This window comes from Mizuhopecten yessoensis, unplaced genomic scaffold (assembly GCF_002113885.1).
Source record: "Mizuhopecten yessoensis strain PY_sf001 unplaced genomic scaffold, ASM211388v2 scaffold11179, whole genome shotgun sequence".
NCBI lineage: Eukaryota > Metazoa > Mollusca > Bivalvia > Pectinida > Pectinidae > Mizuhopecten > Mizuhopecten yessoensis.
The window spans coordinates 78,901-103,172 of record NW_018408919.1 but is presented as its reverse complement, the minus strand read 5'-3'; the positions used below and the strand labels follow the sequence as shown (position 1 = coordinate 103,172).

Sequence of the window (24,272 nt, the reverse complement as noted above, 5' to 3'; positions counted from 1 at the left end):
CATAGTGATTAAAACATTCCGGTTGCCCCCAGTGTTTATCCACGGAATTAGCTATCTAAGTCTGTGGTTTATTTAATCGGGATTCAAATAATTATTTGCAGGAATTTGATTTTTTTAAGTTAACAGTTGTTTATGCTGAGTACGTCTAGCTTATAAAAATGTATAAATAAATTCTCTCAAGACCTGAATTTGCAATTAGCTCTGCTGGATTTACACAAAACTAATATCTCCTGAAAGTCTAATAATTTACAGTAATAACACCAATGTGAATACATGATCAACTGTCTTAACAACTCTCAAGTATATACTCAAAGCAGTTTAATCAATTTGTGGAGTGAAATAAAATCAATATGATTTTTATTTTTGTTGAGGATGAAAATAAAATTCAATGAATATTTTTTGAAACACGATTATTTCAGAATTAAACATTTACCCCTCGCAAAAGAACAACGTTTTATCATGTATCTTTTTCTCTATGGCGAACATATATTATGGAATGATCATGGGAGAAACACTGACCCCAGATTATTCCAACATCATGTCATGTCTGAGGGACAACTAATTCCATTTCTTATAAAACTCTCCAATAAAACTTGTAGAATCTGACACCTTCTCTAAATTGACCAATTTCTTCGGTTCCTACAGTGTTGGATTACACAGGTTTTAACTGTATATACTGAAGTGATTATAGAATATAACATAGTTAGGAGGCATAGTAGTCCAGTGGTAGGACACCAGGCTCATGCTCGAAGAGTTGCGGGTTCGTGTCACGGCATGGCACTGTGTTGTATCTTTGAGCAAGATACTTTACTCCGCTTGTTCCAGTCTACTCAGCTGTAAATGAGTATGTGGTTGGGCAGTGCTAGAATTGTTGAATGCTAGCTGTTAGCGCCGAAATGGCAGCTCCGGCTGTATGCCCCCCCAGGGAGTTGAGAAATGTATTGGCTAGTTACAAAGGCCCTATAACCACGGATAATAATTTGTGAACCGCTCTGAGACGACCTACGAACTAGGTTATGATAAAGCAGTATATGAGAACCTCCAACTATTATTACTATTATTATTATAGTACACAAGTACATCAATCATAATTAGGGAGAGGACAATACAAATACTTCATAAATTGGAATAAATTAAATATCACAGATAAGCTGGATCATTTTGCAAATGAAGAACTAATTTTACAACTGAAGAATATGTACACACAGTGTACAGATACAATGAAATATTTGGGCCAACTAGATTTGGCATGATGTGTGTTCCCGGCTTCTAACCATGTAGTGTGCTGTACATGTGAAGGTGATGAGAAAATTCTTTTTTTGTTTGTTTCTGAAACGTGATTTACAGCATATGGAAGGCAGATCAACACATTTACAGCATCTCTTAAAATTATTAAAATGCTTTAATTCTACATAGTGTTTCGAAACACTTCATACCATGTGGGTTGATCATGAAAAATAACAAAACATCCACTCTATTTAAATACAATGGTGTTTCTCTGCTCTGTATGAGAAGCAAAATTTACTTCTTGTGTTTGTAGCTGAGACTTCATGATGATGATGTATCTCCAAACGTACCAACATTTAACACGAAAATTTAAATAAAGTCACTATCCAATAACTACAAAATGGCTTCTCTGGGCCCTCTGATGGAGTGAAGTAAGTCGAGTCATGACAATGAATCTGGATATCAGATGGACATGGATAACACTACAATCCACCCACCCCCCTCCTCCCATAAAATGTACGGGGCATAATTAATTCACATTGTCTGAAAATCACTTATTTTCAATTTCAAAGTCATCAAAGCTATCTGAATGCTGAACAAAACAATTGTAAGGGCGAAAATAATTTTTACAAAACAATTGTAATGGAGAAAATAATTTTAACAAAACAATTGTAATGGAGAAAATAATTTTAGCAAAACAATTGTAAGGGCGAAAATAATTTTAACAAAACAATTGTAAGGGCGAAAATAATTTTAACAAAACAATTGTAATGGAGAAAACAATTTTCTAATGTGCACCGATAATACATTGCAGTACACAACTTTCCACTTCTTATGCATGCTCAAACATATTGACATACTGTATATTGGGAAATGTTCATTGCAGTTCAATTTTTGCCTATTTCACCCTCTGGAATGTAGGCAAATATATCACTGCAGCACACATTACCTAGTCAACAACATAATTGACGTAGTAATTAAATGTGAAAGGCGAATTTGGATTTCACAGGGAAGGGGCTAAAGTATGACTGGGCGAACATTTCTTGACCAGTATACAGTATTCAAATAAAGCAGCTCCATTTCTAATGCGATCATTTCAGTTATGTACTGTAACTCTTAGCTTACTTCAAGAATCAAGGTGTAAACATTTCCACTCGACCAAGAGCTAAAAGTTTAACACATATATTAAATCTTGCATAATATTTTGAATTCGTATTGGTGACAAACCTTTCATATCTAGCAGGTAATTAAATGTTAGATCTAAGCTATATGACTTCACTTGGTAAAAAAACTGTATGTGCTAATTAAATTATCAGATAATTCCTTGTGCTCTGATTTAATTAGAATTCTGTGTTGGTCTTTGTAGATAAGAAGACAGTATGCCAGCCAGTCCTACTTCCATTACTGACCCAAATTTGGCATACAATCATCAAATTTTAGAGTGCAAAGGATTTAATAAAACTTTTAAATGATATTCCATCTCCTGTCCACTACACAATAATATACCTTTATTCTCAACGCATGGAAAAAAAAGATGTTATGTGGCTGATCCCACAAGGGAGATAACTCATACAGCCTTGTAATTGTACCGACTACAATCAACGTACGAAACTTGGAAGTAGGATCTAACTGTCATGGTATCTAGAGATTTCTTAAAAAAACTTGTTTTTAAAAAATGTTCTAATTTCAAAATTGACGTGTTCATACTATGAAAAATCCATGCCAGTTATAACAATCCAATTTAAGGGCTGACAATTTTCAAACTCAAGTACAGAGTAAACAGTGCACATTGATAACTGTTGAGTATACGTAACAGACTTCAAAATTTGAAGCAAGCAATGCACTTTAAGTGTAGTAGCACAGAACAGAAAGTAATGGGATTATCTCCCCTCATAAAACATCTACAGGCTTACGTCTTATTTTCACTTACATGTACGTACTTAACCCTTTCACCCATATGCATATTCAGTAGACTCTCCCATGCATTGATCTGGACAAGTCCATTATTGTCTACAGTGGTGAAAGGGTTAAGTTTATATGTACCCCCTGGTAATATTCAAACATCAGGAACTTTTCATCCTCCTTTTTAAATCTGTAACATTATGCCATCTCAAATCCGTTCTGGTACTTGCTAAATCAACATTGCAGATTGTGGACCTTTGTTGAAGATTTGAAACATTTTAAGTGATAATTTAAAGGCATTTTATAATAAAGTATATGATAACCCAATATTCCTAATTTTTTCAGTAATTTTCTTAATTTAGAACCAGGGTCTGTTACATTAAATACTTAGACCCAGGGTCTGTTACATTAAATACTTAGACCCAGGGTCTGTTACATTAAATACTTAGACCCAGGGTCTGTTACATTAAATACCCTGAGAAATATTTGACATCATACATCAGTTAGACACAAGTTCAAACATTATGATCATATCCAACTCTGCCAGAATATATATCAAACTGTAAAGGGAAGTAACTTTGTAATCCGGTAGTAAGTAAATAAAGATAGCTATAAGTTACTGTAATTATTTTTATAACATGGTCCAGAGTCTGGTGAATAATGTTTAGAAATAATGATTTGTAACCAGTAGAGCGAAAAATGAATCGCCAGACCGGCGTTCAAACCCAGGACCGGTACCCTCCAAACCAATTGAGCTACCTGGTCACCGGTGATCGACCCAGTCCATGGCCAGTTCCACTACAGATTAAATGGATATTAGATATTCCAGATCAATGATTTTTAAATCAATGACAACATACATGGTGTTCTAATTTTAGATACCTCCACCGGTAATGCAATTGGCTCCTTGTTTGTTTGTACTTTGATAAAGTTGACTATGAATTTCGGCACTATAACTAAGACGATTCCTACTTGTAAATGACCTAGCTCCATCTATATACATGAGCCTGTATACAAAGCTAATGGCCACTCAGAAACTTTGGATGCACTCCAACTCCACCTTATAATTTATTTTACCGACATGTAGCTAAATTTCCTCTTAAAATCCACATTTATGCCAGTGAAATATTCAACTAACTTAATGCATGTTGAATGTCATGTTGTACATGAAGAAATTAATTTCCAACAACTGCAACACCCTGATGTGAAATTATGTCCCCACATACTGAAGCGCTATCAGTTGTATAATATTACATGGTCACATTCAAAGTATAGTGTTCACATCCTTTAAAAATAAAACTCCTCTGACACAAGATTGGGACAAGTGTATAATCCTTTGATCTAATTATAGAGACACATGTTCAATCCTTTGACACAATGTGCACATGTGCCTTATATATATGCTCAATATATAGATACACCCCAGCTGCTGTGGGATTTACCCAAAAGTTGGTGGGTCACAGATCTTTATATAGTATTCAAATATTGATGTGATGCTGAACTGACATCTGGATCCACTATCAACACCCAATATTTTCACTGATCATAAATTGTCTCCCCTTGTTACAACAATGGGTCATCAATGGAGAAACGTTAAAACTTGCATCAGGAACAAAAATTCCGAAATCGCAACCATGTTGTACATGAGACACTTGTCAATCCTTGTGACATCATAAGCACATCTTTGGTAAAATACTCTCTATACACAGCACTTGTCCATAAATATACGAATATTACCACAACAGCCCTCACACATAACTAGGCTGCCGACTTTTTTTTACATCCGGGCTATACTTTATAAAGGGTTTAATCTCCTCCGTCATTGTCACTGGTTTGGAATATCTATATGAGGATGAATTTTTCTGCTTGTCCGCAGTGTCCATGTGTCGCACGGAAGCACGCAGCTGTTCCAGGGGAGGTAACTGCTGATGGTAGGGGTCTGGACTATTTGTGGTCAACCTCTGGTTGCTAAGGGAGTACTGAGTCTGAGTGCGTTGTAACGGAGAAATTGTATTAGGACTCACAAATTTACCACCATTGACCTTGAGTACCATTCGTGACTTATTGCGACCTTCGTTGATTCGGTGTACAACGGACCCCTTACAGAGCCGTTCCTTGTTGTACATGAGTGCACGTCGGCTCTCCTTATCCATGGTTTTGTCGCTTTTGGGTCGAACGGCCAGACTTCCAGTGCACTCAACACCCTCTATAAGGGCAAGGTCATCCTGTATGTTTTCATTGTAACCATTCATCACAGTTTTCTTGTCCAGGACGAGTGACTGTCGCGTAGAACTTCGCACACTCAACGACTTCCCTGTTTGGCGTGAAACACTCCTTGTGGTTGCGCTGTCAATGCGATCAAACTTTCCGGAGCTCATCTGTTTCCTGTTAAGCAGCATCCTGTGAAGTTTGTCGTTGGTAGATTGGGACGACATGACAGACACAGTGCCCATGGAACCTTCTGCCAGTGTATTGATCTGTATCGGCTCAAAGTAAACATTTCCATTGTAACCGTTCCAGGCCTGAAAAAAGACAAAAGTAATGGTATTCTAAAACATTTCATCAATTGTTTGTTAATATAGTAAATCGGGTGAGTTACTGTGTCATTTTTAAACTATAACAAACGTTAACCACACAGTTGTAATGATCTCCTCCTTAATTTTTTCATGAACAGAGTTGCTGACAAAATAGTGAAAATATTCATTTAATAGTGGTTATTACAATCAGTATATGATTTTAATGGGCATACCATTTTGATCATAAAAAACTTAAACAATATCAAAATGTTTACTACAATTATTGAGTACCAGGTAGTTTTTCCTTCTATAGACAGATAGTACCTACAGACTGTGGGCCACTATGGCAGATTTACCTAATAACCATACACTTGTGGACTACTTTAGTGTTTCAGGATGTCTGCTATCTTATCATCAATTTAAAAGGGGTTTCACATTAAAAATGAAAACCTGTTAAATGTTGAAATTTTGATATTATTTGATGACACATTTGAATGCTACACAATCTGGTAAATCTTAATTACAATATACTGCTCGCTGAAAGTTTGTTTTTCAAGGGAGATGACACAAATTACACATGTACAATGAGTAATGCAGCATTTATACTTGCATATTTGTCCATATAATGCACCACAGATCCACAGAAAATATATGAAACTAGAACACTGACAGGTCAGTATGGGCCCCGTCTTGTGACAATATATCCCCCATAAACATCAAGAAGCAATCTGCCCATATAGCTAAGCTTGATGTTTGACATTTGGACTTCAAAAAGAATCGCAAGGAAGCAAAATATAGATTTTACATTTACTATGATGCGAGTCTTGTTTCCTTCCACCTTCATATTTGCTGGGCTAACAGAAATGTAAATACCAGTGCAATACTCATTTGTTAGCTTTGATTTGTTTTATTTCACCCTATAAACCTCCTCCATCAAGATCCAAGGTCAAAGTCAGAGATCCACTTAGTCTTTGAATATTGGACCCAAATGACCTTGACCATTAACCCAGTGACCCTGATCTTTGGTCAGTTGACTTATTCTTTAATTTCGACAAACTTTGCTTGTTAATATCATAACAAAATGTTCATCAGGGAAAAGGTACAAAATCTAACCTTCACCTTTGACCCAGTGACCTTGACCTTTGGTCAATTGACTCCTTGTTTAATTCTGAGCAACATTGCTTCAAAGTGTCATAGCGAAATGTTCACCAGTGAAAAGATACAAAATTTAACCTTGACCTTTGACCCAATGACCTTGACCCCTGACTCGATGACCTTGACCTTTGGTCAGTTGACTTCATAATGTCATAACAAAATGTTCATCAGTGAAAAGATGTAAAATTTGACCTTGACATTTGAACCTAATGACCTTGACCTTTGACCTTGACGTTTAACCTCAATGTGTATTTTTGTGAACTGAACATTTTGACCAAATTTTATGTACATCGGTCAATAAATTCCAAAGATATCAGCCAGTAACAAAATTTGTGGACGGATAAACAGACAGACGGACAGAGTGATTACTATAGGGCACCCTCATCTCTGATACAGGGCCCTAATTATGATTCATATATAAACTGTATCAGTAGAAATGATAAATATTTAATATATTTTATTGTGTGTCCAGCACCGAAAGCTAGCATGAGTTGTCCCAGGAGGGGGTAACTACTCATGGTACATGTCTGGACAGCTTATTTGGTTTGGTTTTTCGGTGATTTATGGCTTATAAACAGCTATGGTCATTTCAGGACGTGCTAGTTTTTTCGTATATGAAAACTGGAGTGCCTGAATAAAAGCCACCGACCTTAAGCCAGTTCTAACTGTCACATGTAGCCCTCAAATCTGCGACCCAGTGGTGGAGGGCTAGTGATCGTAGACAGTCAGATACCTTAACCACTGGGCCACCACGCCCCCTGGACTGCTTGCAGTCAACCTCTGATCGCTAAGAGATTTTAATGCAAATAGGAAGAATCTTTTGCAAATGATCAAGGACATTATTTCAAGGTCATGGTTAAGAAAAGGTCTGCTGGACATGCTTACCTTGAGGGGTGGCATTGGTCTTGGTTTCTCCTGTTTGACATAAAAGTATTGAGGTACTTGGACCCCAAATGCTTCTCCCTTCCCAAATGGCATCTCCGCGGAGCCCGGCCCCGTACTCGTACAACGTGCTGATAGTAACGTCATGGCTCGCTTGAACATAGCCTCGCGTGACTCAGAGGTCACTCGGGACGCATTTCTGCAAGTAAAACATCAAAGTTTAATGTTGAATCATTAAAGATATTTCGTTTTCCATCACAACAACAAGTTCAGTGATGTCAAAGCAATCCAGTATCCATAGTAACGATGGTGTTACAAATGTAACAGATTACGGAATGTCTTTTCTGAACATTAGTAAGAGCATTGAAACAAACAATACATATTTTATCATTGTTTTACATAGAAACGGACACTGATTTCCCCGACAGTGCTACGTTTCAAAGTTAAGCAGTATATAGTGAGCTTGCAAACTAACTCTTACAGTAAACATTCCTACAGTCATTAACATAACACATCAATAACTCAATCCCAAAGCCACAAATTCAACATGCTGCAATAATTTGTATTTTCAATGTGAAAACAAAAAAATAAATATTACAGGAAATATAACTTGTATCCAATAGTACACTGACTGTGACCATATTCTAATGCACCTCCATGCCTGCTCTTGATCCTTTTAAATGTTAACAGAACATTTTGTCGGTTGAAAAACATTATTTCAATTGAATGCAAAAGTAAACACACAGCAACAAGCAGTGAGCAGGTCAATGAACAATTCCTAGGCCTATATACAACCTCCACTAACAGGTAAAGGAACATTCACAAGAACAGGGCTATTGGGTTGGTAGGGATGAGGGTGGAGTAGGGGGTTATGAGTGGAACGGAGGGCGATTTGTACAAAACGATTGCAAAATAATCCTTGTTCATTCTTATGTAGAATTCCATTTCCTTTCTTGAACACATTATGCTGTATTGAACTATCCAATAAAAAAATCTTTTAAACTTGCTGTTACCACAAGCCTTTGATCACCGAGTGAGAAATGAATGAGATCCTTTGATGTAACGGTACAGTAATATAAGACAGGTATTAAAATATCTAGCATTGAGGTAAACACAAATTATTATAAATTATTATGTATTCATTATACAAAACGAATATTCCATTCTTTCCCCTTTTTTAGCATTCTACCTAATATAGAAACACTTCTTATTTTGGAATCCTAAACAACAAAATGAGTATTATTTATGATCACACATAAAAAAACAAGTGAGTTATTTGTCTCTTACAATGTCTAATACTGTATTGAGGTAGAATATCAATTCGACTCCAAGTAAACATTTGTAGCCGATCATATATTGAATTGGAAACTTAACTAGTTATATATGGCTGTATACAATGAAAGGGAATTATGAGAACGGAGATGTTTTAGTCTCAACGACCAGTGGGGATTGTTATATCCCAGTAAGGTCATTCATACATAAGTAACACAGTTTTTTGAGTACAGTGTATTACTGGTATGTGAGTTAGTTTTTTTCTACCTGATTATTTGATTCTTAATTATTTCACTGAAGACCTTCTGAACCAAGATTAAGTTATATAAAGGTTCATCAGCTTAATGAAATGTTAAATCAAATTTCAAATTCAATTTTTAAACAAATACATGCAAAATATTTTGTGTATATTATATCCAAATATGATCATTTTGAATATTAGGGCATGCATATCTTAATTTTCAGTTTTCATAATTACAAAAATATCAACAACAGTTAATTTACAAAAGCTGATAAAATGCTATCCAAATGAGATGTGGTATTAATCCTTTAGGAGGTTTACTAGACCGCAGTGTTTAAAACTTAATCCCATTACAAAAAGACTTACTAGAAAAATGCAAATCTACCCTTCATAGGTTAAATATTTTGATTCAAGGTAAACACAATGTTTAATTAAGTCTATACATGTATGTTTTTCTGTTCTGAAATGTTTAACTTAATGATTGATTGATTAAATTAATTAAAACCCTACTTATACCTTTAACCTTCAATAGTTCACACAAAACAGCAACCACAATTTCTAATATACATACAATGTACTGTTATTTTTAAATTACTTTTCATAGAGTAATTAATAACCAAGCCCCAGAAATATAATTTAATTGACTTTTCCTCAACCTACTGCAGTCAGATCTCAAATACCTGCCAAGTCAAAATTTCCTTATATTGGTAATATAATTTTACAAGCAGGTATTATAATTGTACAGTCCTTTGATGGAACCCGTCAGTGTTCACGACACATTTTTTCAAAGTCTGGTTAGATTAACTTCAGGTTAACACAAAATTTCCATCCGGTAAATTTTCAAAAAAAAATGAAATTTGAAATTTTAATGACATATTTAAGGATTCAAATAGGTTTTCCAAAGATAAGGAATACAAAAATATGTATCATAATCCAGTTATTTCATAAACAACACATTTTGAAAATGAATGTTAACAAATCAGATACTGAACGACTGGATCTAGATGTATTGTTGCAACCAAAGATCACAAATGTCAATTTATAGATATATAACATGTAAATTCAGATTGACATCATTTTATTTTTCTTAATTTCCTTTTCAAACAATGATATAGGTCTATGCTTGATATTAAGCCCACCCATATCTTCTTCAGTTCAGTAGAATTGCCAACAAATGATATTTCATTGCCTTGTAATAAGACACCCCCCCCCCCCCCCCCCCCCTACTTTAAATTGGAGATTTTGCACCTGAATGAAGATATACAACGTATGAAGAAAATTACTTGAAATCTGTTAAGTCCTTAAATGAAGATAAGTACCTGTATAGGTATGTCATAAAACCTGTGTAACTAAAGTAAACACTTACAGATAAACACAGCTATAGTTGATCACACTGTTGTGTGAACATAAACATGTATGGTACAATTCAAAAACAAAGTCAGGAGTTTTATGAGAAACCAGTAAAACATATATCATACATTATGAGAAATTCTTAATCCATATTACATAGTGACAATGTCAAAATCTTCTTAATTCCAATCACAAAATCAGGAAAACCATTGTGAGAACTGAACATGTCTGTATACACAATGTATATTGAACAATTGCTTAAACCTGAGACAGAACAGTGAAGTCACAGACCTCTCCATCCTCTGAGCTAAGGAGCAGTATCACAATGATGCATTTTGTAGAAGAAATAAATATCAACATGCGTGGTAAATTATAGAACAAAATCAATGTGAAATATTATCCCCACGTGGATATTATGGAAACGTGCCATGGAAATTTTAAATCTCTATTTAGATATGATTTCATTCATACATTTTACTTATATGAAATACATGTTATTCTTTATTTTCAAAGGAAAACATAACTTCTGCTAATGTCACATTTCACGTTATATCACACATTCCTCATGATATTAAGAGGAATATACATGTAGTGCCAATTCCCTTTCAAATACCACTATTCTGTTATACAAACAGGGCACATGGGATAAAATATACCACTTTTTTATTTTATATCCATATTCTTCCTCATTACTAACATCACATACACATATTGGACAATTGATAAATGGTGGAACTTGCTGAACCAAACAAATTTACTCAGTGTTTGTCACATGGAAACGTTCAAATTCTACCTATTATAACCTCATAATGTACCATCAATTCTAGAACAATTGCAAATGAACCACTGTTTTCCCATATATATAACACAGCTTATTTAGAAAATGAGGTAGTACATTATACCAGAACACAGCACTCTGAAGTTAGTTTACTGACACTCGAAGCCTGGATATAGAAACATATTTGATAAAAAAACATTTCCTACCTGAATTCCGTGACCAAAGGAAGTGGATAAAAGAACATCGTCACACTAATGTGTCGGGATTCAAGCAATCAAAGCACTTCACAGCTTTCACTGTGTTTCCATTATACATCTGGATTGAGGGAGACCCTCGACACCCCGGTACAATGGAGTTCCTTTAGATAATTCACTCTCACTGATGTAAACCCTATAGAAACCTTCTATATCTCTCAAATCAAACACTTCAGTATCTCCTTGATGAGATAATGTCAAAATGAAACGTGCCGTGGAAATTTTAAAGTGTTTTACGAATTCCACAAGTGTTCTGGCCGGGAGAAGAACTGGGACCAGGGAGATAGTGATATTTCCACCGTGTGCAATATGCGGAAGGATTTTTATCCCGTAATCCTAGTCCAATATGCCGTGACTTTGATATCGTGTTTAGGGTACTCAATGGGCACCATTCCTACCAGGTAGTCATATTCTTGTCAGGTAGACATAAAGGGGAAAACAAATCCCTGGGTTTTTTCGCTTTTATTAGTGTTAGTTCTGAACATTTTTATCATATAGATTTTATCAAAATCAATATCTGCTTGTAATCCAGGTATTGAAGTATGCATGCAATATCATATAAAACATGTACATAAAAATATCTCATGGTTAGGTGTATTGGTGTTTTATATATATGTCCGATATTGAATTCATTTTTGGTCTCTCAACATAGAATATAGAATTAAATATAATACTTTATATGAATGCTTGTAGCCATTCTAAATTTGCCTTCTAGCTGAGATGCCAACATTTTTTATTTAACATTCACATGCACTGAATGCTTGTAATTCTCTACCACGAGATATGAGAAAACGGATACTTGACACACATTCCTAAACTTTTTAATTTCAGTTTTTATTGAAAATGAATAAAAAACGTGTAAAGACAGAAATAAACTTTCTTACTTTGGGACTAACCTCAGCCATATTTCTTGGTATTAACAGAACTTTCCCCTCAACCCAAACTTAAATTTACACAGAACTTGAAGACTTATGGCCTCAATGTGTTAGTCAAATGGCAGAATTATTTTGAACATCTGAATTTTGATGACAATCTTAGCCTAAAGCAACAAGCAAATTAAAACAATTGTGTCAATGAAAATTTGTGTTTTATCAACACAAAGACATATTTGAAATCAAGAACTTGTATATGTCAGAGGGAATATGGGTTGGGTTGGGTTAGGGGGATTCAAGTTAAGACCTCTAATAAACAGTCTATTGCATTCATAGACATATCTGGCTTACAAGTTAACAACGAAAGTTGGAAAAGGTAATTTTCTTAACACAATTCGTGCTTCTGAATTTGATATATTGCATTAAGTCCACAGAAAATAGTTTTGTTAAACTGACAGGTATGACACAGGTGCTGGATGTATTCCTGGTGGTCAGAACACATCAAAGCGAGGGGAGATTATATTACCGTGTACACCTAGCCAGGATTACACTCATTTTGGCAGGTTCACAAGGCGGAGACACAAAACCTCCAGTAAAACACACTAAATCTGACGTAGTAAAATTTCTTTCAAAGAACACAGATGACATTGTAATAAATAAGGTCCTTCAACTAATTCATTTAAAAGTTGCAATACAGGACAATATAACTCTGGCATATTTTGTAGCTTCTAATCCACCATATTAGCCTGAGGTAAAACACAATCTGACCTTGTGAAGCTAATACTTCAGAGTTGGTAATCTACAATATTAAGATTACAATTTAAATGTCAGACTGCATATGTAGGAAAGAGAATGAAAAATAGACATTTTTAAACTCATTCACCCCTGAAATTTTATGATGAACTATTCAANGGGGGGGGGCTGAGTTAATCATAAGCAGCAAATATAGAAATATACTGTCTTATCTACGAAATAAAACATAATTTCCTCCAAAAGAATCTTAAATGACTTTCTCTTTCAGTCTGAATAAATTTCAATAATCTTATATAGAATAAATAAGTTTCAGAGATCTTACATGGCAGGAGTGTCAGAAATCTCATGTTCTGAGGAGTTTCACAAATCTCATTTGGGGATGGGGGTAGAGGGTGGGGGATAGGGGAGGGGTATACAAATAGGACAAAATGCACTGCACAACACAGGTGAATTGACATTCGTTACCAATGAATTGATTCAGTAGCAAAGTCAGCATTACCACTCAAAAATTATACAATTTTCTTTGCTAAATGGAAATTAAAAGCTTTTACGATATATTTACCGTACAAGTTAGAAATATATGATTAATTTTCCGGTGCAATCTCTGTTTGTCAATGTGGGACATGCTAAATCTGGCTGGCTGATTTGTTTTCCTCTAAAAAGATTTGGGGGAATTAATATTTTCAAAATGGTGGCCAGTCCAAACGCATTGTCATGGTTTCTGAGCTTATTCTGGTGGTTAGAATGAGAGAAAAATACTCTTTCATGCCCAAGGGTGTCCCAGCTGGATGACCTAGACTTTGCTGATGACATTGCCTTGCTGTCCCACGCCCACCAACAAATGCAGGACAAACTAACACAGGTTGAAAGGAGAGCTGCAGAAACAGGCCCATCTATCAACTACAAAAAGACCAAAGTTTTAAAGTCAAACACAAGGACCCTAGCAAGTCTGATGGTTAACACCCAAGCTTTAGAAGAAGTGGATTCCTTTACATACCTTGGAAGCGTAGTGGACAATCTTGGTGGCTCAGATAGAGATGTAAATATTTAATATGATGGGAACGATTTGGAAAGCAAGAAATATCACTCTAAAGACCAAAGTACGCTTGTTCAATTCCCATGTAAAAACCATACTCTTATATGGAGCTGAGACTTGGAAAACAACAAAAAACCTGCTTTAAAAGCTTAAGTCTTCATCAACAACTGTCTCAGGCGCATCCTTAACATCAGATGGCCTGAGAAGATATCAAACCAAGATCTGTGGGAAAAGACCAACCAATCCCCAGTTGATGAAAAGTTGAAAAAGAGAAAGTGGAGATGGATAGGGCACACACTGAGGAAGCCAAATAGCAGCATTACAAGGCAAGCCTTACAGTGGAACCCACAAGGAAAGCGTGGCAGGGGCAGACCAAGATACACCTGGGGAAGAAACGTTGCAGCCCAAATGGAGAAAGAAGGGTACAAGTGGCATGATCTGGAGAGGCTAGCAAAAAACAAAACAAGGTGGAGGAATATCGTTATGATCCACCAAGGGGCAACAGGATTAAGCAAGCTTAAGGGTGTAGGATAGGGAAATTCCACCCTCAGGATATTCAAATTTGGTAAAAACCCTCGTGTGGAATTTCCCTATCCTACACCCCTGAGCATTAAAGAGTCTTATAAGCTTCATTACAAAATGAATTATCACTTTACAGTTTTTGTATCACAAACAAAGCAGCTACATCCCAATCTTGGCAGAATATTTCCCTATCCTACACCCTCGGGATCGGGATTAACCAAATTTGGTAAAACCCGAGGCTGTCCCTATCCTACACTCCTGAGCATGAAAGAGTCTTATAAACTTCAATTCAAAATAAATTATCACTTTACAGTTTTTGTATTACGAACAAAGCAGCTACATCCCAATCTTGGCAGAATATCTGTCCCACTTGATAGTTAACGGTCTTACCTGGTCATGAGTTCCTCCCCTCTAACGGATAGAGGAGGGTTCTTCTCCCCACAGGGGAGCAGATCAGGGTGCACGTGGGTTACCTGTGCTACCTGTAGCATCTTCACAGGTATGACATCTCTGAGGGCTTTGTCCAGGTAAACATTCACTGTTCTTACAGACCCCATGACTCAACCTACTTTCACTAAATAATGCACCTTTTTATGGCCAAAGTTATTATCACACCTAATGTCAGCACGCAAGAGAACCCAAAATCACACTTGAGATTTGCACCTAAAATCCGACCTGAGGTTTTCAATTGATAAAATCCGGAACTTGCACCAAATTTCACTCCTGAGATTTGCATCGAAAATCACACCTGAGGTTTTCATTAAAAATAAAATCCAGGGTTTGCACCAAATTTCACACCTGAGATTTGCACCAATTTTCACATCTGATTTTTACACCATTAAAAATCACACCTGAGTTTTGGCCAAAAAATTACACCCAAAGATGGCACCATATAAAGGCCAGAGAGTTGGCACCAAATTTCACATTTAAGTTTTGCATGAAATGGCACACCTAAAAGTTTTGCACTAATGTCACACCTGGATCTGGCATTTTACAGATAAAGCACAACAGGTGCACAACACACCTGTAAGATATGCTTAATTACAGGTAAAGAGAGTATTTACAGCATTATAGCAACATCACATCACATGCACACAGTCTGATCTGTGGGATTAATGACAGCTAGAGTAACAGTTATCACTACCCCATATCTAGAACTTAGTCACACTGCATGTAGAATGGAAAGTGGGCCTGGAAAAAAAAACAATGTCCCGAAAATCTCCACTTGTTTCTGATATAGGAATAAATCGGTGTGCTAATCTCTCGTGTAATCTTACTTTGTGAGAGCTAACACTTGTACACTTGCGCAAATGTGCAAACAAAAGACTTTTACTTACTAAGCCGTGGTATTATCAATGACAAATCCCCCGCTCCGAGACTAGGTCAGAATGTTACCTCTTACGCTATATATAAACAAGAAACTTAAACCCTTATCTCCAACACTCAAGACAAATGCACTTTAGGTTAGTGGTTTAATCAGAAATTAAATATTGATATTCATTTCCCATGTGCGACTTGCCATTTGTCATTGATTACATGCCAAACAGGCTTAGAAAGACCTGTATACAGGCAGTGGGAATTAATTACGGGAATGCCATAAAGTTGCTAGTTTAGGCCCACAGTGCCTCTACCAATTAAATTGTTATTGTTGAAATGCTTTTTTTTTTAAATCTACATAATGACATTCATTTATATCAGGTTAAAATCAAACATTCTGGCAATTCTGTGTAGAAAACAATTGATTGTTCAACAAATGAGAAGTACCCCAAAAAAGTGTTGTAAAACAGTTAAAATTTATCCTTTGGTTTAATTATAGATTTAGATTTTTAACATTCAACAAGATTTAATCTGTTAAAACTATTGCTAATCACTGATTTTTTACATGAAATTTGCTCAAAGTTTCTCTCCTCCAATTATTTTTTTTATTCTAAGTAAATTTCTGAAATTCAAATTCAAAATCCCTGTCCAACTACATAGTGTATTTTTTTCGTATATAAACAGTAACCTCGCCTTAACTTCTGTTTGAATGTTACTGTAGCACAGCCGGGCCAGGACACTTCTGTTGACCAGAAAGCTCAATCAGTTAGAGTGATAGTATATCAAACTGAAGTCTAGGGTTGGAACTCCGGTCCAGACCCAGTGATGTAATTTTTACTCTCAAAGCACTGTTGTTGATTATATTTTGTTTATTTCATCTTCATTTCTCATGAAAGTCCCGCAAGGTTTGGTTTTCTTTTCAGGAATGATTTAGCAAATCTATAGTCATGTCAGAAAACACATTTTCCAACACTTTGTTACAGTTTTTGCAGTCACTTTAGTGGTCAGTTAACTAAGTGGTCTCTAAAGCAGTTTTGTAATTCTACACTATACTAATAACGTCCTTTTCCATGCTTTAGTTTAAACAATATTGTTCTTACCAAGGGTAATTCAGGTTTTACCTTGCCTCAATATAATTGTTAACAGTGAATACATGCAATTATATTTTTAACCTTTTAATCATATAAGCTCCTTGAAATAGAGTAAAAGGTGAAACTATTGTCCTACTGTTAAATTGGGTTGCTTATTTAATGACCTCAAAATTAATTTGAAATAATTCTTCGTATTCCTACCGTTATTGTCAGGTTTTACAGAAACTTAATAATTTCCTTCATACAGAAAAATAAATAAACATAACACTTGTACACAGTTATATTTTCTCAGTGTAGACTGTAGAGCACTCACGTTCAAACTACCAGTCGACAGCTTTTCTTTTTAAATTACATTCTCAAGTAACAAATCTTTTCAGCTAGAGAACATTCAGAATTGTTCTTAATGCTACAGTTGAGCTATCGTAATACAAGACTGCAATAAATCATAACTTCTTTGTTCTCTACAGTAAAACAATCTCCATACATTTCCACTACAATGAATTTGAAACGTCATAATTAAAACTAGGTATACACCATGATTTTGTCTCGTGTACACTCTTAACCGGCACCAAAATTAGTCATTCTAGACATTTAGGTTTGTGATTAGTTTTTCTTCAGAATAACAAATGGAATATACTAATGTAACACAATATTTTCTTACAAAGGGAAGGTTATTTTAGTTCTGATAATTAAACTGATTTTTTTTTTCCATTTATGATAGTCCATTTTATCAAATCTCCACCATAAAAATGAAAAGGACATCAGAATAAAGTCAGGTTAACCAGAGGTATGTATTTAAAATACATGTTCCACCAGTCTTAACTAGATGAAATGAACATCAGAACAAAGTCAATGTCACCTTCATGACATTGAATTTCATTGACAAGCCACTCCCTACTGACTTGGTGTAGGAGAATCTCTCTTTAAGCTCATTAACTCATTCACCCCGAAAGACACATTTGAACTTTTCCAATTCAAAGGTTGGAAGAGTTCATTATGAAATTTCAAGGGTGAATGAGTTAATATTCGGTACAGCACAAGACCAGTTACCAAGAGGTCCCGGGTTTGACTCCTAGTGGAGGCATTGGAAAAATGAATGACCTAGCTCTATTACATTGTCGCCCACATAGGAACCTGGGAAATATTGACAAAAAAAATTCATAGATACTTTCAGAAGCTATGACCTCTGGAAAACTTGGGACGAGTTCTTTCCTGGAGGGGTAGTATGACATCTTGGTAAAATAATAGCCACTTCCTTGGGTGAGTACATTAGAGACTAGAAAACCAGAGGTCATGGGTTCAACTCCTATCAGAATCAATGAAAAAATACCTCTGTTACATTAAGTTAAATGGAGTTAAGTATTTAAATGCTTTTCTACCAGTTTTGAATTAGAACATGTTACCAATGTATTGATTTCTACCTGTCTTACAATGTAACTAAGATTACATGTGTGCACAATGTATTGATTTCTACCAGTCTTAACTCAGATCATATTACCAATGTTTTGATTTCTACCAGTCTTAACTCAGAACATATTAACAATGTATTGATTTCTACCAGTCTTAACTCAGAACATATTACCAATGTATTGATTTCTACCAATCTTAACTCAGAACATATTACCAATGTATTGATTTCTACCAATCTTAACTCAGAACATATTACCAATGTATTGATTTCTACCAATCTTAACTCAGAACATATTACCAATGTATTGATTTCTACCAATCTTAACTCAGAACATATTACCAATGTATTGATTTCTACCAATCTTAACTCAGAACATATTACCAATGTATTGATTTCTACCAGTCTTAACTCAGAACATATTACCAATGTTTTGATTTCTACCAGTCTTAACTCAGAACATATTACCAATGTTTTGATTTCTACCAATCTTAACTCAGATCATATTACCAATGTTTTGATTTCTACCAATCTTAACTCAGAACATATTACCAATGTATTGATTTCTACCAATCTTAACTCAGAACATATTACCAATGTATTGATTTCTACCAGTCTTAACTCAGAACATATTACCAATGTTTTGATTTCTACCAGTCTTAACTCAGAACATATTACCAATGTTTTGATTTCTACCAATCTTAACTCAGATCATATTACCAATGTATTGATTTCTACCAATCTTAACTCAGAACATATTACCAATGTATTGATTTCTACCAGTCTCAAATCAGAACATATTACCAATGTTTTGATTTCTACCAGTCTTAACTCAGAACATATTACCAATGTTTTGATTTCTACCAATCTTAACTCAGATCATATTACCAATGTATTGATTTCTACCAGTCTTAACTCAGAACATATTACCATTGTATTGATTTCTACCAATCTTAACTCAGAACATAAAACCAATGTTTTGATTCCTACCAGTCTTAACTTAACTAAGAACATATTACCATTGTATTGATTTCTACCAATCTTAACTCAGAAAATATTACCAATGTATTGATTTCTACCTGTCTTACAATGTAACTAAGATTACATGTGTGCACAGTGTATTGATTTCTACCAGTCTTAGCTCAGATCATATTACCAATGTATTGATTCCTACCGGTCTTAACTCAGAACATATTACCAATGTATGGATTCCTACCAGTCTTAACTCAGAACATATTACCAATGTATTGATCTACCAGTCTTAACTCAGAACATATTACCAATGTATTGATTTTACCAGTCTTAACACAGAACATATTACCAATGTATTGATTCCTACCAGTCTTAACTCAGAACATATTACCATGCAATGTATTGATTTCTACCAGTCTTAACATAGAAAATATTACCATTGTATAAGTACAAGAGGTAAGTATATATATTAATTACCAGTGGTTTCACTGTAAAATGAGGTAAACATGGTCCAAAGTATGATTTAGGTTGCCAATGAATATATTTCAGTACTCCAAATGTATTTTGGTTTATGTAGACCAAAACCTACAATTACAGACCATAACAATACAGGATAATTAGCATAAATCTTATTTAAAAATCAATTATAAAGCAAATACGATACCAACCTACCTTCATTAGAGAACAAGGTGTTACAAGGTTAGTTAGCCAAGGAAGTATGAAATATATCGTACAGGTAGGTAGTGGTAGGCTCTAACCTGTAGAACACCTACCGTAGGTATAGCTTTAAAACTTGTTTGAACATTAGCGATTTCCAGTTCCACCGCGACATTTCACAGATGATATGTAAATAAAGTCCATATGAAATTCTAATGAGTACACAAACTTTTGTACTTAAGGGTAGGTTAGTTACATTATTGTCAGACTATTGACTGCTATGTGTAAGCAATCTTTTTACCTGGCCTTACATGTACACCTGTGATACCTCTTGTACCCAGGTATGTTTGGTCCTCTCAATATTGTCAATCAATTTCTAGCCCCTTTTGTGTCCAGTTTTCATGCATATGAAGAATATATACAGAAGTCTGTTCACTTTTGTATGATCTGTTTCCATCACAGCTTCGCAGAGAATTGATAATCTCCTTGACTCAACGGTCTCCTTTTGAACATTCATGCTTACATTTGCCACCAATTCTAAACCTTAATCAAATGTTTGAACTAAAAATTTGACTTGAGAATTCCTAACGTGCCTACATCAATAAAACCTGAAATATGACAAGAAAATATTTACCTGGATCGTTCATCATTTCCTTATATTGAATCAAGGATGTTTCACTCTTTGATAAATGATCATTCAACAGATACGGTACCACCTAGACATACTTAGAACCGATCGTGGTTCGATCGAGGAATATAATAAAAGGGCTACCAACCAAATGACTACGTACAGCGATATATTCCGTTACACGGAACAATGTACCATTGTTGTCATATGCATTACTGGAAGAACATATTCAATGGTTCATATGTTACAACAAAAATTGATTATGCTAACTCCTCGAAGCGTGGTGTTGATTGTGGCAGACCTAACACCCGACGTGTAGCTACATTAACTTACACAAAGCCTCCCTCAGAGAGCCAGTCGCTTTGTAGGCCAATAAAATAATGCTGATTTATACTAATTCAGAAAATATTTAATCAGCGAGAAATACAAGAGAACAAAGATAACTGTGTTGTTGTTTACATTTGTTGTAACTGATAGAAAAACATGATACATATGTACCATGTCTATATAGCTACGAGGGTTACGTGGACGTCACATGTGGCCCTATATAAAAACAGAGTATAGACCGAGGAGGAGAAGGGCTGAATTTTCTGGGGGTTCAATGTTAAGCAATGAATGTTGTTATGAATAACAATTGTTGTAACTGATAGAGAAACCATGATATGATATTGTATAGCCACACATAAACAAATATGTATATAGTTAATTAAGGCTTACAGCAATTGAGTAATATATTGATTTTGTTCTCAGGAACAAATTTTCAGAGTTTAGTTTTTATGTTTTTATGCAACATCCTTAACAGCTCAGGTATTTTCTATATTATATTTCATATATTTTTTCTTCATGAAACATGAGTACTATATTTTAATATGCAATCTCTTGTTGTAATTACGCGGATATGTAGCATTACCAAACAGTCTTTATCAAGTACCATTATGGACTTTAGTTGAGGTGATAGTGTGGTTATATAAACATGAGAAAGTGATATTAACCAAGATGAAATACACCAAAATAAAAATCCTTAATTGTTATAAAAGATACTTAATAATGCTTAAATCATTAAACAAGATAAAATGTATGAAAATTGTATGGAGGCAAGTACTACATTTGGCAGGGAATATTGTGATGTTACAATTGAACTGACGTCAAAGTGAATATTGACCTCTTTATTTACTCATTCTAAACATTGGAACACAGAGTAAATATCACAAATCACTGACCTCCACATGATTATGACCCAATGAGGATCTAGAAAAAATGTGTCATCTAATATTTTATGCCATAAAAGTAGATCTCATTGCATAATGATATGCTTCAAAATTCCATTCCAATGGGCAGTACGTATGCCACATAGATATTTGCCAGTGGCACCAGGTTTCTCCATGACATGAGGAATAGGACAGTCTACTTTCAAATCCAAGGGTTCACTACTTTTACCTAATACATCAACATGTACAATCAATAAATTGTAAAGAATATAGCAATATTCAAGTAAAAGAAAAATTAATGTTATTCCTGTTTCATGAAAACTTTCATCATTTGTATATCTAACCTGAAGTTTTCTTCAATGAATTCCTGGACAAACCAGGGAATGTCGTCCAGAGAGTTAACATGATGGCTGTAGACCCAGGGCACAACCTCTGTGACCCCTTTGTCGACAGCCTCCGTATCTTCCAGACTGCTTTCTTCATCATTCTCATCCACCTCCTCCTCTTCAAACCCTCCTCTCACATCCTCCAGGCCCTCTTGTATGTGCTTGTTAACAAGACACTGACAGAATCGATGAGAAGGACGAGCAATATACGGCATACTTATCGTGGATATCAGGATTTAGGTCTCTCAAAGTCCAGGAAATTCACAATCCAGAAACTCAGATTTCAAAATTAAACCGACATTGATACTTAACTTGGAATTAATCAAAGCTCTGTATTTTGTTTTAGAACTTTTCATAGAAAGTATGTATCCAAACCATATATGTTTCCACATCTGATTTTTTATACTCATGCATTCTTTCTTTCAAATATTGTAACATTCTTTCAGCTCTTCATGGGATGCTGAGTTAAGAATTGTCCATGCATCACAGAAAGCCATAATTGTGTTGTGTATGGACTCCAATGCAGCAAAATCATGTCAGCAAGGTCCTCGTCTCACTTGTGAAGATCAGTTCCGAACATTTACTATACACGATATATATATCTATAATTCCACTTCAACAACACTAAACTGGTTCAATATAAATGTTACAGCTTCATTCTGTGACCGTCATCTCCACGATATACAGAAATATTTTTTATATTTCACAGATTTGGAAAACTTCTAACTTCGGCAGTTGCTGACAAACACTGTTACGAATCCATAAACACCAATGTTCAATTGCAAGCTGACAAAAACATTTGTCTCTTCATTATCCTTGTTTGTTTTTGTTTTTGTTGGGACACAAAAATGTTAATAATTCCATATGGACATTAACATATACAAGAATGATTAATTTCCAATAACAAAAATCAACGTCCGACGTAGAATATGGTCATGATTTTACCTCAAATGACCAATACATCAGCAGCATATTTGCCCTACGTACTGTAAACAAGATTTTCTTACAGGACTTTACTGATAGGTAAGGATTAGTATGGGAGGGGATTATATACAGATTACTAAGTCAGTTCACTGTTATGTTAGGAATTCAAAGGCTTGAACAGAAGTTGATTCAGTGAACAACTTACTTAAACAAGGAATGATCCCTTATTCATTTGTTCTCTGGTCAAGCCTGATTTATTTACCTTCACTTAGGACACAAACAACTGGACAGAGTCCAAAGGGTTAGCACATTTAAGGATCCCTGTCCCAATGTTCTGTGTTTTTTCGTTTATACAGTAATCATCCCTTAACTTTCGTTTGGATATATTTGTAGCGCAATTGGGTTAGGACACATCCATTGACTAGGGTAGGTAGCTCAATCGGTTAGTGCAATAGCAGAACAATCAGAAGTCAAGGGTTCGAATCCCAGTCTATTAAGTTTTTTTTTTATTAAAGCCAGTCATGCCGGAATTGTTATTTTCCTATACTTAGTTACAGTTTGTGGTCCTTAAAGCATATAGCAAGTGCTGATGCATCAAGGGAAATTCAGTCAGATATTATAAGCTTGCATGTTATAATTAATAATACAAATCTGCGAGTGCATGGATTTGTCAACAAGAAATGTTTAACCACATTATTTTTGCCTTTTTTGGCAGTTGAATGAAGAAAGTTTTATCAGTTACAGCACTTTATTAATGTTACAGAACTGTTCTCTTAGCTGAAATAAAGGAAAGAAGCAGATTGAAAGAAGTTTCCTTTTAGATTGAAAATATATCATAGAGACACACCAATATAACAGATCTAAGGTCATTAGTATTTTTTTCATGCCTCCACTAATTAAGAGTCGAGCCTGGGACCTCTA

At 35.1% G+C, this 24,272-nt stretch overlaps 1 protein-coding gene across 5 annotated transcripts in view; it reads right to left on the bottom strand.

Moving 5' to 3' along the window:
* Nucleotides 1–1,861: 1,861 nt before the first annotated feature.
* LOC110440374 overlaps nt 1,862–24,272 on the bottom strand; it is a 54,445-nt gene continuing 32,034 nt past the window's right edge. For all 5 annotated transcript variants that reach the window (XM_021483415.1, XM_021483417.1, XM_021483416.1 and 2 more), the window contains 2 exons: nt 7,686–7,881; nt 1,862–5,651 (listed from right to left, as the gene is read on the bottom strand). In XM_021483415.1, the coding sequence (XP_021339090.1) occupies nt 4,878–5,651; nt 7,686–7,881 (970 nt within the window). In that variant the 3' untranslated portion in view covers nt 1,862–4,877. The remainder of the gene's footprint in view (nt 5,652–7,685; nt 7,882–24,272) is intronic.